This window comes from Ctenopharyngodon idella, chromosome 3 (assembly GCF_019924925.1).
Source record: "Ctenopharyngodon idella isolate HZGC_01 chromosome 3, HZGC01, whole genome shotgun sequence".
In the NCBI taxonomy this organism is placed as follows: domain Eukaryota; kingdom Metazoa; phylum Chordata; class Actinopteri; order Cypriniformes; family Xenocyprididae; genus Ctenopharyngodon; species Ctenopharyngodon idella.
The window spans coordinates 22,086,200-22,105,989 of record NC_067222.1 but is presented as its reverse complement, the minus strand read 5'-3'; the positions used below and the strand labels follow the sequence as shown (position 1 = coordinate 22,105,989).

The window sequence follows — 19,790 nt, the reverse complement described above, 5'->3', positions numbered from 1 at the left end:
CCATATTTTTATTTGCTTATTTTGATTGCCGCAATTTCCAGACTCTTAGATGCTATCTGCTTTTTGTCGCATTGCGAAATTTTCGTGCATGTGTAGTTTAGTGCAGTGTGGGGAATATTGTGAGCATACTTGCCATAACGTGTCAAATGTTTTTGTCTTAAATTTTTCGTTCTGAAATGTTTTTTTACTATTAACTACAACAGAATTTCCGTCATATGTATTAAGGTATGCTAACGAGAAGTCTTTCTGTTTGAATCGAGATTCTTTCTTTCTTTCATTCTTTCTAGATATTAATCAATCAAAAAAATATTAACAATTACTCGGCTAATTCTTTTTTCCTATTTCATATTACTGTATGATATTATGGTTCTGCTTCCAACATAATCCTCAGCAAACATCCTCTTTTGAATTAGACACTATATCCAATCCTATTAAAAATAATTTGACTTGGCCACTAACCAGTTTATAGCATCGTAAACCTATAACATCACTGTTGTAACTTTGATCTCCCTTGATTTGCGACATTGTTTTGGATGGCTTAATTTTATATTAAAGCTCAATCGTGGTAAATTGCCTTAATTATATTACAACAATGTCAAACCGCGTTGGTGTTATATTCCGGCTTTAAAAACACAAATATCACATGCTCAAGAGCCTATGATCTTACACGTTCGACCCATAAGCTTTTTAGCTAGCTGAAGTAAAGCAGTGCATGTAAACAAGCACAAAAAATATGCGATTTTCCTTGCGATTGTATAGGGAAAAGATGGCGACTGCAGAGCTACTGCTGTTAAAACAGTCATGAAGAAATGCAATAAATTCCTTGTTGTTTTATGAAAATTTACAACTTTGTGATAGAACTTTATGAGTGCCTGGGTCCTGGGATTGGCCGAGGATGGTCATGTGGACGAGTAACCGTGAACATGAACTTTTTATGATTTCCCAAGTGGTTATATTGCAGCATTCTTTTGGCCGCGGCACTTAATGTAGCTTCACTGTGCTCCTTAAAGGTTCTTGCTCTTTTTTTTATAGTATATTTTGGCCAGCACTGAAAATTCATACAGTCGGAGAGCATTGTTCAGGCTGATGTTCTCAAATGGAACAGGGAGAGAACAGCCTCCTCTCCTCTCTGCTATGCTAATGTGGCCGCCTGTGATTGGGATAAGCACTGCGATGGAGTCTTATTGAGACCTGGACACGCAGTAGGGTCTCATCTAATTTTTCATACGGGGGTCTGACTCCTGTTGACTGAAGCGGGTGAAACGGATGGAAGCTGTGGTGCCGCTGTCATTTTCACTGCTTCGCTCTAATGGCGGGACCAAGAAGAGCAACAGGACTTACCGAGCGCGAGCTACGGCGAGAGGTTTGCGCCTCTCTGTCCTGGTGCTGGGTGACGAATTATCAACAAAGGTAAGTCTGTCATTGTCTCGCAACCGCTTCGTTTCTCTGAGGTAAGAGCTCGACCAAGTCTAATCATGCGCACTGATGGATGTACTCTACTAATAAGCCGCGCGTGCACAACAGCTTAGAAGTAAACACCTTATCTAAATCTAATTATTCATTTCCAGCTTGGATGGAGCAGAATAAGCGTTTTGGTGCCTTTCCATGTGTTTTTTTTTCCTGGTCAGCGCTGAGGTGTTTAGAGCTAATGCATGGTGTGCATTTACGGAGATTCAGCTGTGTTGATTTCGGGTTTTCCACTGCATTACTGTATTTATGATATGGAGCGCAGTCATGGCTGCGGCGAGAGGGCGAGGTTTGAAGAAGCTGTTGTCTTGCCAATCTGATTTTAGCCATAGGCTATATACCCGAGTCATTACGTGAAATTCTTTATTCAGCGCGACATTAAAACTTACATATATTGGTTAAAATGCTTTAATAAAAATAAATAAAAACTGATAGACAGAAATATATTTAATAATATTTGAAGGCCTCTATTGAATCTTTAGAGTTATGTAAAACATATAGGCTATTATATGTTCAAAATACCCTAAATACCCAAGGGTCTCCTCCTGTTCTGGATAGGACGTCTTTCACTTCCAGATCAGATGAACAAACCTTCCAGGTTATTCTACCGGCCGCTGTGAGAGGAACAATGTAATGACTCCTCGCGGCTCTGCTTGACAAATTTCCTTTCTCGTTTCTCATCCGTTCCAGCACATCCAGTAATTTTGTAACGTTCTTGGACTTTTGTTGTTCATTTGTTCAAATGCTCATTTTTCTGCATTTACTGTATGGAACAAGGATAATGTTGGAAATGAATGATGAGCCACTTTTTGCAAAAACAAAACATACAAACATGTATTCCTTAAACAGAAAAAGAGATCTTCACGAACAGATGTTTTATTTAAGAAAACTTGTACGTAATTACTAAAATGCTTGGAATATATCACATCTCTGAGAACGATCTCTCTGTTTCCTATACTCGCAAACTAGTCTATACAGTCTTATTGGTAGTCCTAATCCATCCAGTAGACAATGAATAACGAAATAGGCTATCTAGTATTTTTATACTATACCAAACCTTGATGAAATGAACCTAAATTACTTTTCGGTATTTTCCTAATTTCATTTTCTGAGGTGCATTAATCTGGTCAGCCTGTTGTTGAGAGCTGCTGACACAAATCCAAGCACATAAGCCTTTCCCCGCTATCTGGCGCCATCTAGTGTTCATTCTTGCATTTCGCCAAAACAAGCAACTTAGAGGGTGTGTTTATTGCACTGAGCGTGTGCGTGTGTGCGCGTGTAAGAGAGAGAATTTATTACAGTGCGCATTTGTTAGCTCTATTGTGTGTGTGTGTGCGTGCGCGCGCACGCCAGCGCGTGACGTGACGTTTTATGGCAGTGTGAGAATGTGTTTTAGTGTTCTTCTAAAGCACGTTTTATTGCCGTGTGAGTGCTTGTGCGACTGTGTGCGCGCAGTATCTTTTCTTCCACTTTTATCAAGTCACACCAGCATTCGCCACTCACCAACAGATGTGTGCTGTAGCTTTTAAATATTAATAAAACCTCTTAAATGTTGTATGCAGCAAAGCACACACATTGCAGCCGCAGATAACAGGAAAGACAGGGAGGGGTTCTCGGCCCGGTGGCAGTGAAACGTAAAAGAATGTAGGGGCTGTAAATTCTCCTAGCTGTTCTTGCTGCTCTTTGATGTGTCTGCGTTTGGGGGAGATTTGTGGCACACATGCACTCACTGAGAAAAAACCGTGGCCTGAAGGGCTTATATTCCTTCATCTCTGCTTTCTTGCTTCTTGTAATCTATCCAGAATATCAGCATTTGACCACTCCAAGGTTATTCCATTGTACAGGGAATGAAGTGCGTCGAGGCCTAAGTGCGAGCCGAGCTGTGTGTGCCTACATCCTTCGCCAGTTTTTAAAGTCAAGCTGACCTATTTTTTTATTATTTCTTTGGCGTTCTCTCTTAGGAAGTACATACTCCAAGCAATAAGTGTTTATTTGGACTGGTAGTGGGCATAGTAACCGGAAAGAGTGAGAGAGGAAAAAGTGAGAGGGAGGAGGGAATACTTGGAGATTGTATGAGTCCTGTTTAATGTCGTAAAGAGTGAATGTGTGATATGGGTTGTCTCTTGTAGTCTTTGTGTATATTTTACGGCTCTGCTGTTTTGCACCTTAAGTAAAATCATTTGTAAGCAATTCCAGCCACAAGACTGAGTTTCCATAATGTAAAAAAGTACAGTCACTCATTTTATTCGCATAGCTGTGGGCGGCATATATAACTTCAGTGGTTTATGCCATTTCAGAACATGGATAATTACAGACTGTGAATTATTGTTAGCGCATAAATAAATAAGTTCAAAGTAGCTTAAAATAAATTAAAATTTGTTTTATTATTTGATCAACCTACAAAAAAGCGTATTTATTGTTGTTGAAAACAGAGAACAGTATGCATTGTTACCATCCACAAACTCAGAAATCCCTTGTTATGGGTGGCTGACAAAGCTTCTGAAAATCAATAAGGCTTTTATCCCTTAGGTTTATGATGTTAGTGAAATCTGATACGAACATAAAAATACACAAAGAACGGGCTGTTTCTTGTTTGATTTACTAATTTATAAATGCATTGACAATTGCATTTATTTTCTATGTTGTCTAAAATGTACTTCTCGGATTTTTACACACATACACGCACGTTTAAATCAAAATGCCATGCATTTATTGCACACTGCTTTGACTTTAGCATGTGGTAAAAGAGCTTTCATAAATTAACAGCAGGCTTTAAGGCAAGAGTTTGCGGATCACCCCCCTCCCTGACTTTTTGACAGTAAAATGCATGCGCATTTGTTAAATGAAACTTGATTTACCAGATATACTGCTGTAAGTAGTATCCCAACAAAATACAAACAACGCATATACATAAAATGTATATTTTCAGTATTTAGGGGACAAGATAAACAGTGAAACCGTGAGCATAGTTATTGTAAAAATAATGCACTGAAATTAAATTAAAGCGTGTGAAGACAGCATATGTGATACAAATGCGGCAACCACAGTCGTACTGTAAATTTAAAGGAAGCCTAAACGCGCCTTCAATAATTTATGTAAGAACACATATTGTACACGAAGGAGACACGGCATTTGGAGCGATGATTTTAAATGTTCAGTTTTATGATTTGGTAACTTATAACAAACATCTGACACCAGCATTAAAAGAGTAACTCGTGAGCTCTTTTTATATATTTTAATATAAAGGTCCACTTTTTTTTACAGAGTTTTAAATCAATGGATTAACTTTAAAATCACCATTTAAAATAACAAATACATATATATCAATGAAAATAAAACCGTCAATAAATGTTTTCACATATGCATTATATAAACAGACTAGAAAAGATAGACATACGTGTATTAATAATGTTTAATAATGCACATTTGACATACTCACATATGCTCCACACTCGGGGGAATTTACAGAAGTTATAGCATACTTAAAAAAAAAAAAAGTTCATAACACGTCACTCCATGTCCAGTTGGGTGTGAAATTATTCACTTTTACTCCTTATCACTAAATAAGTGACTTCCGCAGAAAAGTTGACTCTCTGTTAGTCCACTGCAATCCAGTTGTCTCGCTGGCTTCTGCGGCTCTTCGAAGACAATGAAGAAAATACCTGTAAAAAAATAAATAATAATAATAATAATGGAGTTAGCAATAAAGCACGAACTTTTTAAGGAAAGACGCTTCACGCTTGTATTTTGAGATACGATAGCACAAACCAGATGTCTTGGTTAAGAATTTATAGAAAGTGTGATGGTAGTTATTGCTCATTAATAATTAACAAACGTTGACCGGGCCCTTCGCCCCCTTGCTCATTTCTACAAATGGAAACACAATAGATGCTTTCCGTTCGCAGAAAACTGTTGCAATGCGAAAGGAAACGCAGCATCCTAGTCAAAGGAAACTGAAATGAAAGTAAGATGCACGCAACCCCCAGTGCGCCACCTTTAAAAATATCCACTTGTTGTGCCGCAAATGGTTTATTGGTCGTATAGCGACAGGATACCCGGCCACCATAACTGTACTTTTGGTTAATGAAAAACACACGCACGCTCGACCAGTGCAGCGCAACATCGACAAAAAGCTAAAACACTGTTGAATTATTTGCTGGCGTTCTCAAACCATTAATTAATTTAAGCAAAGGAGGAAACATCTTGTGCGCAATGCTGAATGCTGTAAAAAATGTATATATTTAACAAAACTCATATATATATATATATGTATATATATATATATATATATATATTCATACTCTATATATATATATATATATATATATATATATATATATATACTTTTTTTTAAAACGTGGACAGCACGTGTCTTTTATCTTTTATATTCACACATACAGTACATATTTGTGCTGTCCTTATGTGTCAAAATTACTATTTATTATTTATATTATCACTAAACAGTTTAATATAGGCCTACAGCAACATATCTGTTACCTACTGGATTTTGTTGAAAACTTTTGCTCAGGCTCATTTACTTTGCGCTGTTTATATATAGGCTTTGGTTTTCTTTAACACGTCGTTTACCATTTATAAATCACTATGAAATTACAGTGATGAAAAAAGCGTTGAAGTCGCGATCATCAATGTGTCATTTTATCTATTGTGACTCACTTGTGCGATAAGGCCTAGTAAATTACCTATCTGAAATATAAATAAGGAAGGATGAAAAATTATCAAATGTTGTACGGAATAATGTGTGTTTGGAAAATCGGCTACTCCGGGTCTTGTATGTTGACACTTTACTCTCCAGTGGTATGATAGGACCAAAGCCGTCTGTATGTGGGGGCACAAAGTGTCGATGTATTCAATTTAGCGTTTTAAAATTCCTATGTGATTCGTATTGTGCAATCTCATTGGAAGGAACGGAAAGGGAGAAGGGATTAAAAAAAAAAAGCTAGCTCTCTGCTCCGGGGTCCCCCGGCGCGTGCAATCACAGCCCCCCTCAAGGGTGCTATTTTGCAGGCACGTCCGCTCGCTATTGGTCAGTGGCTGGTCAGATGGTACGGTTTCCCTCTGTCCCGCACTGGCACATAGCCACCCAGAACACCCCCCCCCCCCCCCATCTAAAACCCAATCTCCGATAAACTACTAATAGCTAAACCACTTGGACTATAAAACACAACAAATCATAAACCACGCAAAAGAGCCGTACCCTCCCAATGAGTTCCTATTTTGTAAACTCAACTTTCCCAGTGACTCTGCCCGGAGGACAGGAGTCGTTCTTGGGACAGATACCGTTATATTCCTCCGGATACACAGACCCTTTACGACACTATCCCGGTGCTGCTTATGGAGGTTCCAGTGTCCAAGAGAAGGCGTACCCAGCCTCCTTTTACCAACAAGCGAACGGTGCCTACGGCAGGGCAACCGCCGCCGGTCCCTGCGATTATGCGACAGCAAGCTTCTACAGGGAAAAGGACCCTGCCTGCGCCCTCGCCAGCATAGAGGAACACTCGTTCGTGCTCAGTCAGGATCATCGCAAGACAGACTGCACGGGATCGACGGGGAAAAGCATCTACCCTGAGGCCGACGAACAGAAGCCATCAGCGCCGGTTTATCCTTGGATGCAACGGATGAACTCGTGTAACGGTAAGTTAATGTTGTCTTTTTCACCCTTCATTTTTTTTCTAATCGCTAATAAGGACGGAGCAAGAGCATGCTATACGTGACTTACAGCTTCACTGTACAATGCCGGAAGCCCAATACAGTGCAAATACGCTCGTCTCCACCATAGTGTCATACTGAAAGCAAAGCCACTCCTGTAAAGTTCTGTGAAATCTCTCATATGTACTGTACTTGTTTTTGAGGGAGGACATTTGGAAATATGTTCGCCGCAAGGCTCATATCATTTAAATGGCTAGAGAAGCTTGTCTAATTATAAACAGAAGAGCTGCTGAATCACCGTATGTCCTATTACAAAATTATTGTTGTTGTTTTGACACATCTGTTGGTGTTTGTACCTTCTTGTGATATAATGGCAAGAACATAAAAACACGAAAGATATTATGATTTGACAATGCAATAGTTCTTGAAACAGAGAAGGAACAATAGAAGTGTGCAATACTCTGTAACTTGATTTTATTCGCTGCCTATTACAAGCCCTGTCCGTTTACAGTAGCCTAGTTACATGTTTAAATTTCAGCAGCATTAACATGGTTATCTTTGTACACGTACACGTTTCAGTCACAAATAACTTTGACAAGTGCTTAAACTATTACTGGACGCCTTGCATCTATGTTCAGATATAAAGTTTGATATAGAGCACACAAATAGACCGGTATCTTTCGTTTATATCTGTCACGAAAATAAGGAGAATCACATTTCCTCAGTTTCCTCCCCCTCATCGCAATAAAACAGTTTTTAGACCCCTCAATGTGTCTGCACATAGGTTTAAATGAGGACAAAATATGTAAAAATCAACATGTTTAAATGTGTTGAAAATGCAGGACAACAAAAAATGTGTTATGTTGTGGACTGTAATTTAGGTGCATAAATTTCGCACTGACTTGAGAGTTTCTTGTCATCATGTCACCCTTCTCCGGACGCATTTGTCATTGTAAAAAACACGCTCTCTGTGTTAATGTTTGACATTTTCTCTTTTATCCCATGGACAGGGACCTTCGGTAACGCTGGCCGAAGGGGTCGTCAGACGTACACTCGCTACCAGACGTTAGAATTGGAGAAAGAGTTCCACTTTAACAGGTATCTGACCCGAAGACGCCGCATTGAGATTGCGCACGCACTGTGCCTGACAGAACGTCAGATAAAGATTTGGTTCCAAAACCGGCGAATGAAATGGAAAAAAGAGAACAAATTGATCAACTGTTCACAAACCAGTGGCGAAGAGGAGGAGGAGAAGAGGACAGAATGAAATTTTAAACGATAAAATTCCCCCCACCAAAAGAAAACTATGGCATAGAGGGCACCAGACACCACTCTCTAATAACACAAATGAAGACTTTTCATCATGTTAGCAACTGTAGCATTCCTGTTAACTCAATGTAATTTCTTTTGTGATTTCTTTCCCTTTTTTTACATGACGTTTAACACATGTGGTTTTGTGCGCTCTTACTCAATTTAGATTTGCTCTTATGACTGAAATGTCCATGTTGAACGAAGCTATTTGAAATATGTGTCATATTCGTGTTTATATTTAAGCTGTGTAAAAATAAAAATAAATTCCCATTGTACGGAAAACTTTTTGCTATCTCATTTATTCGTAAGTTAAGTTTTCAGACATGATATAAATTATTGAGTCTGGGTGAAAAAGGGCTGGAGATTCTAGAAAAATAGTAGGAACACACACAGCAGTGTACAATAGTCTAATCTATCTATCTATCTATCTATCTATCTATCTATCTATCTCTCTCTATATATATAGTACTGTTTTTTTGTTTGTTATTGAAGCCTTCAATAAAACAAACGAAATTCTGCCTGTCATGCTATATTTGATGACAGCCGATCATATGAAATGACGGATCCTCATTGCGGTATAACACCTGTATGCTTTCCCTGTATTCTTTTTATTTTTGTCAAGAAAACTAGTTTAAACAAATTCACGGTTGACCCATAGGTGATGTAAAGCACACACACACACACAAAAAAAAACAGCGAAACTTTAGTCTGTAGGGCAACTTAATAAGCATGCATAGCCTACAGCTGCGTAAATGTGACATATGACATTTCAGTACCTGCGGGAAAATATGTAAATATATGATATATTTATTATATTGTGTATATGATATTTTAGTACAAACAGTGGTCACGTGTTTTACCGATTTCATGAAACAGGTACAAAGCCCAAAAACTCTTCATTTAGGGATTTGGTTTCGCTTTTTGTACAAGTAAAAGGCCGAACGTTGCCCACTTGGTTCCAAAATACTTCCTACAAAGTGAGAGGTGAAAAGGTTCAGCAGGTTTTAATAGATAACCAAAAGAGAAAGCTGACCTGTCGGCGCTGGTCACTCACCCTGAGAGACTCTACAGCCTGGAGGGCTAAGCGACAATAACCTAAATTTCTCAAGTGGAGGTTCCTAATTGCGTCAACAAAATTCAACCCAAAATCAGACAATAATTTACATAATAGAAAAAAATAATGCAAATGTTTTCTACAAACCAGAGTATACATGCATCTATACATGAATATGTATTCTTAGAGCACAGTGTGTGAACTTCACGCTTCTTCGCAGGCTAGAATGTTGTAAATCTGTTACTCATTTTTAAATTCTGCTCTTTTCCGGGAATTAAATATTACAAAAATATAAGAGTTAATATTATTCTGGGGTATTTCAGCTGTCCTTTCCCGGCTTTAACATAACTAAAGGTCTATGGAAGTTTAGTACAGTTTTACATCATGCACATACATGAAACAGCAATTGGCATTTTGTCAACAAACCATATATCATCTTGGAACATAAATCACGATCTCGCATTCCTTATGTTGTCCATACAGTGTGTGAACAGGAACTCATCTTTGGAACACGTCTACTAAAAAGTCAGATTGCTTCTTAGGCTTGAAAAATACATCTACGGTAAGACCAACGATGGGATACACAGGAATTTAGCGATTTGTTTTAATTATGTATATTTAATATTGTATATTATATATTCATAATGTAGTTAATGTTATCATCAGTGCTTTTTTTTTTTTATCATTATTATAATATTTTAAATTGCTACCATAGTGGCCGTGGGCTTTCACAGCATAAACAACTAAAATCTTATTCTATTTTTAAAATGTTTATATATACAAAATAAAAAAAAATATCCAGAATAATGTGACAGTTAACCTTTATATTAATATTTGCATATTAAGTACGTATTATAGATTCTGGGCAATTTTTGTATGAGTAAAGGGTCAATAAACACACTAAAGTTTATTCATATCACAACAAACTACTACGAAAATCCATTTTATTCCCATTTAAAAGAGAAATAAGTAGCGTTGAGCGCTCAAAATATCTTCCCAGCATGCAATAAATTTCATTCCCAGTAGGTGACGCTCTCCGCTCACATGCAGCAAATCCCTGCAAAGGGAGGTACACGTTGACTCGAGTCTAACGACTCCCAGTCTCGTCATCATTTGTAACCATAGAGCATGAATTACCTCTTGAAGTCATCAGTGAGAATTTACGACTGGTCAACAAAAGCACGTGATTCTCAAACGCACCCCCACCCCCATATTTGGCCGCATACATAGCAAAAACGAAGTACAGTGCATTGCTATAATTCATTAATACATCATAAATCGTGAAGCACAGCGTTATAACGACCAAGATCTACAAATCAAGCCCTCTAAAACAACCTAAATGAGCTCTTACTTTGTAAACTCGTTCTCAGGGCGCTACCCAAATGGCCCTGACTATCAGTTACTAAATTATGGAACTAGCAGCAGCGCTATGAACGCCTCGTACAGGGACTCCGGCACCATGCATTCAGGCTCTTACGGCTACAACTACAATGGAATGGACCTAAGCGTCAATCGTTCAACCAGCACTGGCCACTTTGGGGCGGTTGGGGACAACTCCCGGGTCTTCCAGTCTCCAGCCCCGGAGACGCGATTCCGGCAGCCGTCAAGCTGCTCGCTCGCGTCTCCGGAGCCGCTGCCTTGTTCCAACAGCGAAAGCCTTGGACCCAAAGGCTCTTCGCCCCCTTCCGACCAAAGCACCACCACTGCGGGTAATAATCTCACCAACAACACACATTTCACAGAAATCGACGAAGCCAGCGTTTCTTCTGAGACCGAGGAGGCGTCTCACAGAGCGAACAACTCTGCACCTCGGACACAACAGAAGCAAGAGAGCACGGCAACCTCCACTACCTCGGCGACGTCCGATGGCCAAGCTCCCCAAATATTCCCTTGGATGAGGAAACTACATATTAGCCATGGTACACACGTATTATGTTTACGTCTCTTTGTTTTGTTAGCAAAATGCGTATTGTGTTCAGTTCAGTGTTTAATTCAGTGTGGCGTCAGTAACAGTCTTTATTTTAGATTTCCGTGAAAGTGCCATAAATCTATCAAGTGTGGAGCCTCGCAAACTGTAGAGGAGAGAATGGGAGCGGGGTGGAAGAGAGGGCAGCGAGGCAGGAAGGTTTACAAGTTGTTGTTTCTGTGAAAAGTTCAGCTTTATGGTGTGTGGGAATGTGATTAGTTTAGTGCTGGAGTACCGCTAATAAAACGGAGAGAACTAACACGGGATAAAATGCGATGATAGTGGGATGGATAAACAAGCAGCGGGAAAAAAGTGATTATATAATAACTACGAATATTTGAGGTTGCATTAGTTCTATAAAATATTGAGGTTTTAAGTAGTAAAACGAAACAAAAACAAACGCCATGAGCCAAAAGTGAGGCGCTGTGCACTGTACCATTTGGTGATTTCCCTGTACGCATTCAATTGTAAATCGTGTCACTCATGTGTATCTATAGCAGAAAGTTGTTGGAAACTGTTGTTGAAATGATGTGCAGGTCAATTTTCGCTAATCTTTATTCCCCTTTGCGTTTTGTCCACATTATTCAGATATGACTGGACCAGACGGCAAAAGGGCCCGAACTGCATATACCCGCTATCAGACGCTAGAGCTGGAAAAAGAGTTCCATTTCAATAGATACCTCACCCGAAGGAGGAGGATAGAGATAGCCCACGCTCTGTGCCTCTCAGAGCGTCAAATTAAGATATGGTTCCAAAACCGGCGGATGAAATGGAAAAAGGACAATAAACTGAAGAGCATGAGTCTGGCTACCGCAGGTAGCGCTTTCCAGCCATAGTTGTACCCCAAGTCCTACTACGTGGTGTGCAAAAGAAAATGACGAGGAAAACGAGATGAAAAATAGGTCTCAAAACATTACTTACAAAGTACTGTACATCGCGGCACCTTTTGGCATGTTATGGATGTTTTAGGCATTTTAAAATTCTACTGTGGTACTGCTATAATGAAGCGAAAATTAGTGTTCCTATGTTGTTCTTTTTAATACTATGGTGACTATAATTTTGGCAAGTAAATAAAACTGAAGGGGAAAGAAGCTATCAATATACCGCCTGTTGTTCTTGTTATGAATATTGTTTATGTGTAAAGTGCTATGTTAATGCTTTCTTGAGAGTTAGCATGTGAGCTCTTAAATGTTATAACTTATTTACCTAAACGTGTATACCTTTTGAGTTTACAGCTTAGAAACGAATCTGCCCTTGTATGAAGTGAAGCTCTAGTTTAGTGGTGACTGCAGTAAAATTTAGCAGAAGCCTCTGTATGTTTCATGGTCCTCTGTTTAATCATTGTCTAAATAATCACATTCGATTTGTCATCCTCTATTATTTTTGAGAGAGAGAGAGAGAGAGAGAAAAAAAAAGGAAATGTGTAAATAGTCCTCACTAGATTCTTGTACCCGTTCATACGTGTGTATAGTTGTATTCCAAATATGTAATTGTATATTACTGGATCATGTTTATGTTCCAAAAAGGATGTACATATTGAACATTTTTATTGTGATCAGTTGGCTATTTGTAGTAGGCAGAATGAACGGCAAACGTGTGGAAAACGAAAAAAAAAAAAAAAAAAAAAAAAAAAAGCAATGTCATGTTGAACTGCCTGTTAGCATTTTGCCAAAAAAAGCTTTTTGTATTTGTTTGTAGTTTAACTTGGAGTAAAAAATAAAGTTCCTCATATTCAAATCTAATACATATCTTGACAGTTCTTCAATTTACTCACAATCAAGACAACTAATTCTTGATTGACAGGTATCGATTACACACTCATAATATTCCCTGAAACTCAAATATCTGTACGGTCCTTTAAATTACTGAGAAACGTTTTGCTACGCCACAATGCAGATCCGTGAACTGTATATTGACAGTTCACACACAACTTGGACACTAATAGAAAAACGCTAAACCGCACTTACTATTAAGCGAAAACAGAAATTAGGAGAAATGTTCACCAAAACCTGGCGTACACATAAGTTAAGAGGTTTCTAGTACAGGTACATTTACAACACACATTTTCCAGAATGTTTATATAATTTACAAACGCTCTACTATGTATAACACTCTATTTCTGCGTCCTAGTAAACAAGCACTGAGCCTTTAAACTTACCATGCGTGCCAAACTCTTCTCTACCTCTAAGTTTTGAGAGCCGGCTGGAGGTCCCCGCAGTGTACCAACGGCCACTTGCCTTTTGTAATTTTGCTTTTCCCTTTGCCCAAACTATACAAAAAGTAGCTATGACATTTACATGTCAAACGGATGAGCGTTTTATCTTGAAGTTAGATCGTAAAAATCGCCCAGGCCACAGACAGATACCCCTTACTGGCTCTCAAAAGTCACGTGGGGTCCATAAAGTTAGTTTTATGGTTTTGGGGAGTTGACAATGTACTATATATTTCACATTCTAGAATGCAAGTGACGGTTTAACTGCTTCGAGGGGATTCTAAAGGGTCAGTTGTGAGAGGAAGAGCGTACCAGTAGGCCACTACAGTGCCAGTGTCTAGTCAGTGCAATGTCTCTCCGGTTCTACTCATTTGGAGGCGGAAATATGGATAGCGGACCGTGCACATTCAAAGTAAGTTCAATTTAAGGCTACATTGGCCGGTGATTTGATCTAGGAAGATGTGGGAAGGAAAGGAGGGGTATGTCTCAAGTATAAGTGTCAATCATTTTGTTGAAGAGGTCCTTAGAAATGAGATCTGTGCATTAGGTGTCATGTATACCAGTACATTACTAATAGAATTAGTATAATTAGCTTTGGTTGTTATTGCAATTGTCATATATATATGTTTTGCCTTTTTTTTTGCCAATTTATATTATGTTTAAATAATTTAATATGTAAATAGAGGATTTACGTTTTAATTAACCTTTCTCATTGTACTACTGTTTGTTTATTTATTTTTTCCCCGAAAAGTCTTGACTTGTGACATTTTTTTTAGTTTGTAAGTGTACATTAGGACGAATCAAATTTATGAAATAGGTGAAAACCATCTCCCTGGATCTCTCTTTCTTCACACACACACACACACACACACACACACACACACACACACACACACACACACACACACACACAACAATATGACAATATGCCTCCCTAAGGTTCTACAAGTAAAGCTTTGTTCCTTCCCCGCCCCTGTATTTTTTCAGGGAGGAAGCAAGTAAGGAACACATAGTTGTACAACTGGAGCAAAGTATTTGGTTAGACTATGATCTAACTATATGTTTATCACAGACAAATAGCTATGATAATATAGAGACTCCTACAGTATAATTATACTTTCTGAATAAATATTTTTGATTTTTCTGTCAGAGCACTTTTGTCGCCTCAGGTCAGTTCGAGTTCAACTCAAGTATACAGTTTGAATCTGTATATAATTATATTACACTCAACAGCGCGAATGGCCTTTTGCTATTTTTTTTTTTTTTTTATTTGCAGAAAGAGAGGAACCAAGACTATACTGTTACTATTAATTGTTATGTCTAGTAAATCCTACCAAAGTTTACCGTGACTACAGAGCGTGTAACTTTGAAAAGATAACGCAAAACTCAGTAGTTAACACTATGATTGTAAAACGTACTTCGCATATTCTTCGACAACAGTTAGGCTACATAATATTAATTAATCATCTAAATTATTCAATGTATAATAACACTGGCGACATTTTTACTGCTAAAAATACCCATAAACATTTAAAACGCATATAAGTTCATTACAAACGGCACTGAAAAAAATATGTATGTAAATGTAATACCATATGTTGGACATACTGGCCTTTGGTTATTTGCCAAATCGTAACCTTTATTAGAAAACACATAATACATTATACAAAAAGCAAATACTTTTGCTTATTTTACATATCAAATACTTGTTGGCTTCTTTCCGGCTCCTCTGCATTAAACATCAACATTACCTCCAAAATAATAAATGTTAAGCTTTCAGGGTGTTTTACAGCCTACTTTCAATGAGTGTTACAGATTTTATAGCCCTCCATTTGGCATTTCTGTGTGTGAGAAAGAGAGAGAAGGAGGGAGAGAGAGAGAGCGCGCACACAAAAGAGAGTAAAGGAGAGTTTGTGTGTGTGTGTGGGTATGTCCGAGCAACGGAGTTAGGAAGTTTCAGGCCGTAAACAGGAAGGCGAAACTGTGGTCGTGAGCATGAGTCTAGGGCTACCGTTTAATTTTTCATCAGCTTCCTTTTTAATGATGAGTGGGGAGGGCTCTGGCCTGCAAGCAAAAATGCGCGCATTCCTCTAGAAAGTCACTTACAAAGACAAGCGTCTATACAACCACAATCGAGGTCAACCACAATCATAAAGTCCATACTTATAGCACAATGCAAATATAAGACAATGCAAAAAGAGAAATAGCAATATCCCTTGAGTGTTTATATGTGCTGTGAGTCACTAAGGCGACTGGGCGTTAATTCTAGGTGTGTTTGTGCGTCAGAAAAATATTTGCAGGGTGTGTGTGATACTTTTTGACACAAACTCAGGGGATCAAAGACTACAGTACCTATGAATGTGGTTTTAAAGGTTAGCCCAAAGACATACAGGACTACTTGGTATTACAATATTTTTATTGATCATCGAAATTATTTATCAGGACATTTCCCTATAAAGTTCCCAGCATTCTCTGTACATTGAGCATCTTGTACTAAAAATCAATTTCTATGATTTCTATAAGATCTCTACCACGTAGACGCAGCAATTTCGAACGTTTAAATAGCAATTTTAAGACTAATGCGTTTTGCATATTGATAGGGGCAATCTGCGAGCATATCTCATCCATAATGCATAGGGACGGGATCATCCAGGGGTCAGCAGACGGGCGCTGCTGCGAAGGCGCAAGCGCGAAACAATACAACGAGTGCATAAAGCAAAATTATGCGATGCTTGTCCTAAAAAAATGGGTCTTGATTAAGAATTTTTATCCTATTGATTTCTTTTTATTTTAACATCTGTATTCAATATCCGATTAGCAAGCCAAGGCAACAAACAAAACGTTTAAACAAACAAATAAACGTTTAAAATGTGGTGTTTTCTGTATGTGTTGCTGGCCTTTTTGTCACATTCTATAAAAAAATTACAGAGAGAACAGGAAGAACAAGGGTGAACAGGACTGGCAGATGATACAAGCAGGATTTGAACCCGCACGCCCGCCGTATCTGGGCTAACCACTAAACCACGGCTTGATTATATCGGATTATTCATGTAACCTCATTTAAGACATCATAAATGGCCTGAATTAGATAATAGAAAACCCCTAATTAAATAATACAAATTCTTCAAAAACTTGGACTGTTTAATAATATGGTATATAACGTGTTTGTATAAATATAACTATAAGTGTTAATTTACGTGAACAATTCTTAGAGACTTAGAGTGAGAGATAAGACTAAATAAAATGGTTCATTTTGTTCAAATGTTCGGGCATGCAAGTTTACATATACATAGTTCATTCATAACTCACATAATTAATTAAACAAAATTACATAACGAACAACAAATGTATAGCCTATCTAATTTAATCTAAAATATATCAATCTTAATATAAACATCAAATGATAGGAAAGGAATTTGGATCAAACATTTAATCATAACTAAATAAAAAGAATTTTCTCAAATTTAAACAATGCACGGCAAAATAAATTTGCCATAAATACAATTTATGGCAAATAAGTCAAATGATTTATCTTTATTATTATTTATTTTATTCAAATTACCAGATTGGCCTATAACGAATATATATTGTGTTATTTGTGAGTTATTCTATAAACTTTTTTTTTTTCATAAATAAAAATACATATATTTTCTCCTCAAGACGTTATGCTTGAGTTTGATTTTTCTCAGATGTAGCTCTCCTTTGTCGCCAGCAGAGCCCGCTTTAGACCAAGATCACGATGGTTGAGGATGCTGGTGTCTGCTTGTTGCCCTTTTCTAACAACTAAAGGCTCTGGAAACGTCTAGTAATACGCGATTTTAATTAACAACAGAATAGCCTACTATCGTAAATTCCACCGGCTATGTTTGTATCTTATTTCGTGACCGGAAAAGTGGCAACTAATAGTTCTTATCGGATTTAGAATTTTGCCTGCAGAAGCTTAGGCTACATTGTGAGCCAGGGAAAATGCTAAATCAGAAAGCATAAAGCTATGGCTTAGGCACAAGAGAGGCGAGAGGCTTGTTCTTCCTTCTCTCTCTGTCTACGTTTAATCCAGAGGAGCGAGTGAAGGTGAACGTAGTCTCGTTAGAAATGGCGCGAGATTTGGCAGGGTCAAAAAGTTCAGGGGTCAAAAGTTTACGTAGTGCGTGACTCGGTCGTTGGCTGTCGACTCGCTGCGCTTGACCAATCGCTGGATGTCAATGGCAAAGTGGGAGAAGGAGAAAGAGGGGGAGTGAGGGGTTTCAGACTGTCTCTTTTGAAAAGATTAGAAAAATGATAGAAAGAGGAGAACTGAGGAGACCGACTTTGCAACAAAGCACGTTCCCGCGAAAGGGTGTGTTGGGGAGAAAAAAAAGGACAATCGAATCTTGAGGTTTCGGGCAACAACGAAAAGGCCTGATGTTGCGAGTCTTTTTTTAAAATAATTTATCTCATTCAGTAATACATTTTTTTTTGCATTTATTGCGTTCATGCATTTTGTGACAAGTCGGCTTATTTATAGACAATTAAGGCCAGTCAAATAAAGGCAAATAAAGCGTTTGATTTCTTTGTGAACTTTAGAAGCGTGGCTTCTGAAAAATTAGTATAATGACAATCAGTTTGACTTTTACCTGTTAAAAATGCAACAGTGTTGTTGCTATTTTTTGACGTTACATTATTTATTTGTTTATTTTATAGTTTTATCAATGTTGTAAGCTCAAAGCAATTTATGTGAATTGTGTAAACCTTACATTTTTTTTTGTCTGACGTGATTGTTATATACACTATGTATATTTTAACTAGAAATAAAACTTGCTTATAGGATTTCTGACAAGCATCTACATCATAATATTCACGTGAAAATGCAGCAGAATAATACATATAAACTTATATCTGTCATTTTTTAAAAGACAAACGTCCGTCCATGAGCCTGTGATTTTGAGTGCGCTGGATACGTGTTCAGCGGTAGCAAATAAAATATTTTCTTAAAATGATTGTGAAAGAAATAAGCTAGTTAAGCGACGCCACTCCTACTATTCTTATATAGGAACTATTGTATTTCACATTTTAGTTTGTTGATCACATTCATCACGTTCGAAACGGAAGACCACCTGCGGTATGTTGTTTACATGTTTAAAATGTAGACAAGTTGCTGTTCCTACCCACAACTCGAACAAACAAAGGAAATTTGCTTAAGAAGCACATTTCCCTTTCTCAGGAAACTCAATTTAGTGTCATAATATTATATCCCACCAAACATCATGAATAACTATAAGAAGAAAAGAAAAAAACATTAACGAAATAAATAATATTCACGATAACAATAGCAATAAAACTATATATAATTTAAAACACTGAATCTTTATTTAGATATTGGGATTTTATCTAGTTTGGTTTTCATTTTTATGTGATAAATTAAATATTGATTTTAAAGGCGTGTTTGGAATATGTTAGTGTTAAAAAAGCGCCGAGAAACTGGGCAACTGATAATTTGGTCATGAATATTAATTTATTGGCACGAACATTTAGACTAATGGTGGTGAGTCAGGATGATGTGATGCTGAACGACTTGGTATTCTGAGAAACAACGAACGTAAGTGGTGAATAATTATATTAGAAAACTCGTCCCATTTGGAGTTCAGCTAGAGTTCACCGAATTAATTTCCATTCCATCCTAACATGTGCCGTTGCTGGGCAGTGTTGTACCCTGTATTATATATATTTTGTGTTCACGTGGCGTTTCTAGAAAGACAAAATATATATCTTTGTAAAGTTTTTTTTTTATATATATATATATATTCTATGTTCCAAATTAATAAATGTTATCACCCTTTAACATTTTATTTTGCTTGTCAACATCAAATATATATATATATATATTTTAATTTTATTTAATTTTATTTTTTTAATATCTTAAATTATTTATATAATTTACTTTTAAAAATGTCGATCGTGTGTTCTTGTCAAGGTAGTATTTGTCGTTACCCCCATACACACATCACACAAATAGTTTTTAACAAAAAAGAAAAAAAAAAAAAAGAAAAATTGTAGTTAATGAAATAACTAACTTTTAACGTTTTGTAAATTGCATAGATATGGAACTGCACATTTAGAAGAGTGTCTAAACATTC

General features: G+C 37.4%; 3 protein-coding genes and 1 long non-coding RNA gene across 6 annotated transcripts in view; 3 read left to right on the top strand and 1 right to left on the bottom strand.

The window, feature by feature from the left end:
- Positions 1–895: 895 nt before the first annotated feature.
- Positions 896–19,790, top strand: part of hoxb3a (homeobox B3a) — a 51,045-nt gene continuing 32,150 nt past the window's right edge. The window contains exon 1 of one of the 3 annotated variants that reach the window (XM_051887916.1): positions 896–1,410. The gene's annotated coding sequence lies outside the window, so the exon portion shown is untranslated. Of the gene's footprint in view, positions 1,411–13,418; positions 14,090–19,790 lie in introns of those variants that run through there. The other 2 variants (XM_051887910.1, XM_051887912.1) reach the window with 2 other exon arrangements.
- On the bottom strand, positions 4,688–5,744 carry LOC127509324 (uncharacterized). The gene is made up of 2 exons (XR_007929200.1): positions 5,236–5,744; positions 4,688–5,129 (listed from the first exon to the last, which is right to left on the bottom strand). It is a non-coding gene; the product is annotated as an uncharacterized LOC127509324 (long non-coding RNA).
- On the top strand, positions 6,653–8,727 carry hoxb6a (homeobox B6a). Its single transcript, XM_051887936.1, has 2 exons — positions 6,653–7,119; positions 8,145–8,727. The coding sequence occupies exons 1-2, from the start codon at positions 6,690–6,692 to the stop codon at positions 8,399–8,401; spliced, it is 687 nt and encodes a 228-aa protein (XP_051743896.1). The 5' UTR covers positions 6,653–6,689; the 3' UTR covers positions 8,402–8,727.
- Positions 10,243–13,207, top strand: hoxb5a (homeobox B5a). Its single transcript, XM_051887930.1, has 2 exons — positions 10,243–11,418; positions 12,054–13,207. Exons 1-2 carry the CDS (start codon positions 10,839–10,841, stop codon positions 12,299–12,301), a joined length of 828 nt encoding a protein of 275 aa, XP_051743890.1. The 5' UTR covers positions 10,243–10,838; the 3' UTR covers positions 12,302–13,207.

Coding starts and splice junctions, on each gene's coding strand:
- hoxb6a (XM_051887936.1), top strand. CDS start 6,690: ATGAGTTCCTATTTTGTAAACTCAACTTTCCCAGTGACTCTGCCCGGA. Junction 7,120..8,144: donor ACGGATGAACTCGTGTAACG/GTAAGTTAATGT, acceptor TCCCATGGACAG/GGACCTTCGGTAACGCTGGC.
- hoxb5a (XM_051887930.1), top strand. CDS start 10,839: ATGAGCTCTTACTTTGTAAACTCGTTCTCAGGGCGCTACCCAAATGGC. Junction 11,419..12,053: donor GAAACTACATATTAGCCATG/GTACACACGTAT, acceptor CACATTATTCAG/ATATGACTGGACCAGACGGC.